This window comes from Prunus avium, chromosome 3, assembly GCF_965620075.1.
Source record: "Prunus avium chromosome 3, drPruAviu1.hap1.1, whole genome shotgun sequence".
Taxonomy (NCBI): Eukaryota; Viridiplantae; Streptophyta; class Magnoliopsida; order Rosales; family Rosaceae; genus Prunus; species Prunus avium.
This window is the reverse complement of record NC_142286.1, coordinates 35,507,224-35,512,099: the sequence shown is the minus strand read 5'-3', so window position 1 is coordinate 35,512,099 and position 4,876 is coordinate 35,507,224. Positions and strand designations below refer to the sequence as shown.

General features: G+C 37.6%; 1 protein-coding gene across 1 annotated transcript; it reads right to left on the bottom strand.

The window, feature by feature from the left end:
- Window positions 1-4,876, bottom strand: LOC110772222 (S-linalool synthase-like). Its single transcript, XM_088251189.1, has 12 exons — window positions 4,523-4,876; window positions 4,105-4,294; window positions 3,864-4,033; window positions 3,512-3,635; window positions 3,289-3,407; window positions 2,968-3,200; window positions 2,420-2,535; window positions 2,230-2,331; window positions 1,923-2,138; window positions 1,054-1,183; window positions 701-940; window positions 1-614 (listed from the first exon to the last, which is right to left on the bottom strand). Exons 1-12 carry the CDS (start codon window positions 4,839-4,841, stop codon window positions 57-59), a joined length of 2,517 nt encoding a protein of 838 aa, XP_088107315.1. The 5' UTR covers window positions 4,842-4,876; the 3' UTR covers window positions 1-56.

The following is a 4,876-nucleotide window of genomic DNA, read 5'->3' as shown; positions in this document are numbered from 1 at the left end:
CTTAGTGCATACATAAAAAGAAGTGTTCGATATACCAGCGGCCACATATAAAAAAGCTAATAGATGTAAGCTTTGGGCTTCGAAAAGGTTTTATAAATAGTTGGGTTTCTCATCTCAAGTGATAAGATTCTAGAGTAAGGCTTGGTCACTAGGTGTTTCCTTGAGTTCCCTTGGACTTTGATAGCACAAGTGCTCTTAAAAAACCCATTACAGGGCTTAAAAGAGCTGTAATGGGATTTTCCATGGCTAGCCAAACTTTTATCCTTCTTCAAACCAAGAGTGTTTTGCAAAGAGTTGAGTGGCATAAATGTTCCTTGCACATCTTCCACTCTCAAGGGATCAAAAATTGCTTTGTTGATGTCAGCAAGCAACTCTGTTGGGGAGTCAAATGCATTTGTGGAATTGAAAAACATCTGAAATGCTTTGAGGCATTGAAGGTGAAGTTGTTTGCATGCTTCTGGCATTTCATTACTACTCAGAGCCAGTTCTAGAAACTCTGTCTTCTTTTCATCCAATGTCTTCTGTATAATTGCTATTGATTCTTCAACCCCTAAATTTGGATTTTCCTTCATGTATAGCAGAACAAGGTTTGGCTTTCCCTCCTCTTGCTCCTTCTGCAATTATACCATTAACAAATGAAAATGAAGAGATTACTAAACATAATGAGAATTAATTAAGAATTTGATCATTAAATATGTACCTGGTAGCTTCTAATTTCATTCAAAAGCCTTGTCAAAAGCATAAGTGAATTTGTAAGTGGCTGCCTTTTCTTGAGGACCTCTATTTCTGGAGGTGGATTAAGCAGAAAAGCAGCTGGAAGAAGAATAGTATGTGAAGCAATAGAGCTTGTGGCCACTTGGAGGTACTCAACTGTTGATGGGGCATGCCCATTTCTGCTCCACTCTGCTTCCTTTAACCAGCTTGCAAAGGTTTGGCACCACTAAGATTCATTTGGTAAGAAGTTGAAAATAAGTTACAAGCCTTTTTTTACCATAATGCTACGCAGAAGTGTAAGAAAATATTGTCAGCTGAAATTTGAAAGTGAAGTCTTACTAGATCCTGGAGATATGCCTTTATGTCATATCCATTTTTATTGAAGAATTTCCCAGAAATCTCGTCAACAAAATCTTTGAGAGCATTGAATATAGTTTTGCCATGTCCAGTCAGGCCTTTTGGCTCCCATCTGATTTTATATGATATATCAACATTAGTTAGTAAATTACTTCGTACGCATTCGTAATTCACCACAGAACAATTGTTGGCGAGTCCTTACTTAGTTAGGATTTTGGTTCCTTATTTTATTAGAATTTTGGTTACTTACCAATTATTATTTAGTCCTATTGTAATAGAGATTTACTTCCTATTGTAATTTAGATATATTTCCTATTTTATTTAGGGTTAACACATCTTTGTACTTGTATAAATACTTCCGTATTGGAGAAGAATAATAATATGAGCATATATGAATATTTGCCCTACTTTGTTTGACATGGTATCATAGTCAAGTTGCGGGCCCGTATTTGCCACGTGATGGATGGGTCCCCGTTTGGCCCCGTGTGATGGGTGAGTCCCTACATGGCTCCACGTGGTTGCCAATGTGGATCTCCACATGTGACCCACAAAATGGAATCTCACGTGTGGGGGAGTGTTAGAACTCATTGTTGTCCCATATCGCGAGGGGCCAAACGGGGACCCACCCATCACGTTGTACCTTTGGCCTACGTGGAGCCAAACGGGGACTCACCCATTGCGCGGGGCCAAACGGGGACCCACCCATCACGTGGCAAGTACGGGCCCGCAACCTGGCTCTGATACCATGTCAAATTTTCCAGGTTAACGGAGTGGGCCCTCGGCCCGTTAACTTGGAAAATTTGACAACAATGAGTCTGGTATACAAGAATCATTGTTTAACATTAGAGTACCTGTTGACGGCATTGGCAAGAGCTTCCAATTCATCCATTGAACCTTCCGTATCAAAAAAATCATCAGTAACTGTAACAAGAATTGCACTCTTCACAACTGCCAGCCGTACATCTGAAAGGGAAGAGTTTGATGCGGTTGAAGCAACTGCAAAATGGCAGTATGTGGTTTTCTGTCTAGCAAATCCCATGTCAGCAAGACCCATTTCCTTTGACCACCTGCATATGATTTTTCACCACAAAAAAAAAAGGGTTTTCATTTAGCATGACTGATTAAAATAAAATAAATAAATAAAATAATTAGGAGTACCTTTCTAACTCCTTTAATTCATTTCTGAATATGGACTGTCTTAGGGTATAATTCTCAATGGCAAGTTGTACTAGCATGGCATTGCTTTCACATGATGATAATCTGCGGGAAATAATTAATCAAACTGCTTAATCAAGTAATTAACGACAATTGATCCCTTAATCTAATTGTATTTAGCATTAGTAATTACCTATAGGATAAGGAATTTCCTGTCCATGGACTAAGAGTTTCTTTCCTCTCAATGCACCTCCTGTGCTCTAGATGATCCAACCGAGCAAGCCATGGGATACTAAGTTCATGCTTAATCTACAACAAGGGAAATATGCAACAAATTAAGGAGTCTGATTAAGTAACTAATTAAAATTATCGAGTATAATAAGGCAAATTCACATATTTCTTAAATAATAAGATTATAGATTAAAATTTTGTCATATAATGGACGTATATATGTATTTTATTCATATTTTTCTTGTCTGTTGGCATGGGGGGAGAAGAGAGAGGCAAAGGGACAGAGATAAGAGAGAAGATAAGGAGCTAAAATTACTAGAATACCAATATGCACGTCAGCACACTTAACGGTTTTGTGAATGGAAATGGACAGAAATGGTAAAGTGAGAAAATTTCAGCAATTTTTAGAGATTCACGGAATTAAATGAGAACTTTTCAGTTTGAGATGGTAAAGTGAGACCGAGTCTCCATTCCATGCAGGGAAATGGTAAATAAGCCTATAAAATATACCTGGCCTTGCAAATTAGTCATACTAATAGGTCGGACCAAATTCGTACAATCTTTCTTTGTTTCCTTTTCTAGTATTCTTCTTGAGAATGCCCTGGCATCCTCAAGTTGATTTTCTCTAGTAAAAGTAACATCAGTTGCCCTGTATACATTATACATGGCACTCAAAAAAAGCTCATGGTGCTCTTCTATGTACGTCACTATATCTTCATCCTCTAGGAACCTGCAGAACTTCCCTGCAAAAATAATTGCAAAACGCAAATGAATTAAATATTTAATTAACAATAACTAATAAACATATATGTAATTATCATTGATCCTTACGAGGAGAAACTCTATAACCATGTAGTCTTAGAAGTCGAAATGCGAGGGAATGTTTATACAGTTGTAGTGGCATCGCATTCTTTGCCATACTCTTCGGTTCTTCGCAGCTGATGTAACTTCTGCTTTTAGACAAAAAAGAATTAATAACCAGATTAATTATATGCACATGTTAAAAATCTATATACATGATTAATTAATGTTGAATATTAGGATTGAGTGTAACCTGTAAACTTGGCCCAGCAAACTTGTAATCTCCTCCGTGAAATGCTCTGCCAACCCCAGCGTCTCAATCTGGTTAATTAGAAGAATCTTTACAAGGTCTTCATCCAAGGGGTAGACCGCAGGAACTGAAAACGTACCAAAATTGTAATTTTTTATTTTTAAATTACTGGGGAGTGAACTCGAACACATGACCTCATGTACATGAAGCCAAGCCTATTGTTGTTAGCTCATTTGGTTAATGTGTCATTTAGTGACGTATATATGAACACTCACATGTTTGGACAATATGTGACAAACTACGTAGGCCAACAATGACATCATATAATACAAAATATAAAAAGAAAAGTACGTACCTCCATAACCACATGTTTGGACAATAGAATTCAATTTGACCAAAAACTCCTTGTTTCCTGTCTTCATGAAAGCATATGCAATGGCTGATGGGGATTGGATTAACCCGTCTTCAAGATATTTTAACATGAGTGCTGGATAATGCTGTTGCTCACCACTACCAGACACCAACCTGCAACAAATTAAGTCTATTATAAGTGTACTGCCTATAAAAAATGAAGTGAAATTAAAATTTAAAACTACCTGCACGTTTGCAATATTTCTTGTCTCTTTAGGAAGACTTGTTCTACCAGCTCATTACAAAAGTAAACATGTAAGCCTTTGTTCTCTGCAAGTTCAATCATTGCTGGGAAAACTATTGCAAACCACTCAGGAAAAGAACCATTCTGCTCTTCCAAGAGCCTCTCTGTGTTTCCATGGATGAATGCCAACCCTAAACATACATATGTACACAGTCGAGTCAAAGCAAAGTTTGCAGCAATTAGTTATGCGCAAAATTTGTTAATTTTCGTGTATGATTGGTTACTTTCTTTTTAAAGAACGGTTCTCTAGATTTAAGCTACGGAAATAGTGTAATTCTCGTTGTAGATAATCCATTGGTAATAGAAATCATCCAATACGGACGTCCAGATTAAAGAAAAACTATATAGTATATGTGTACCTTTCTGAATGGCATCGTGACCAACATTCCATGTGGTAAGTGCAACAATGCAAGCAAGAGTTGAAGTGAGGCACTCTATAGTGGGATGACCAATATTCTCACCCCAGAAGCCTCCTCTGTTTTGGTGTTGGAGCACCCAATCCAAGCACCCCTGAAACAATGGTTGATCTGAGTGTTGAGGGTTGGAAACCATTGAGAGCCAAGCAGTGTCATAAGGAGAAGGAGGTACAAGACCATAAACATCAACTTGTGATGACGCTAAGAGATCTTGTTTAACCTTCGTTACAAGATTCTTAACTGAAGATCCTTGCAAATCCATGCAAATTTCTATTTTTTTTTTCAATGTAGAGTCAC

What these genes read in the sequence shown, in the direction of transcription:
- LOC110772222 (XM_088251189.1), bottom strand. Translation starts at nt 4,841, where the DNA reads ATGGATTTGCAAGGATCTTCAGTTAAGAATCTTGTAACGAAGGTTAAA. An exon ending in TTGCTGGGCCAAGTTTACAG is followed by an intron (nt 3,408 to 3,511) that starts GTTACACTCAAT and finishes GTCTAAAAGCAG; the next exon opens with AAGTTACATCAGCTGCGAAG. An exon ending in TGGTTATAGAGTTTCTCCTC is followed by an intron (nt 3,201 to 3,288) that starts GTAAGGATCAAT and finishes TTATTTTTGCAG; the next exon opens with GGAAGTTCTGCAGGTTCCTA.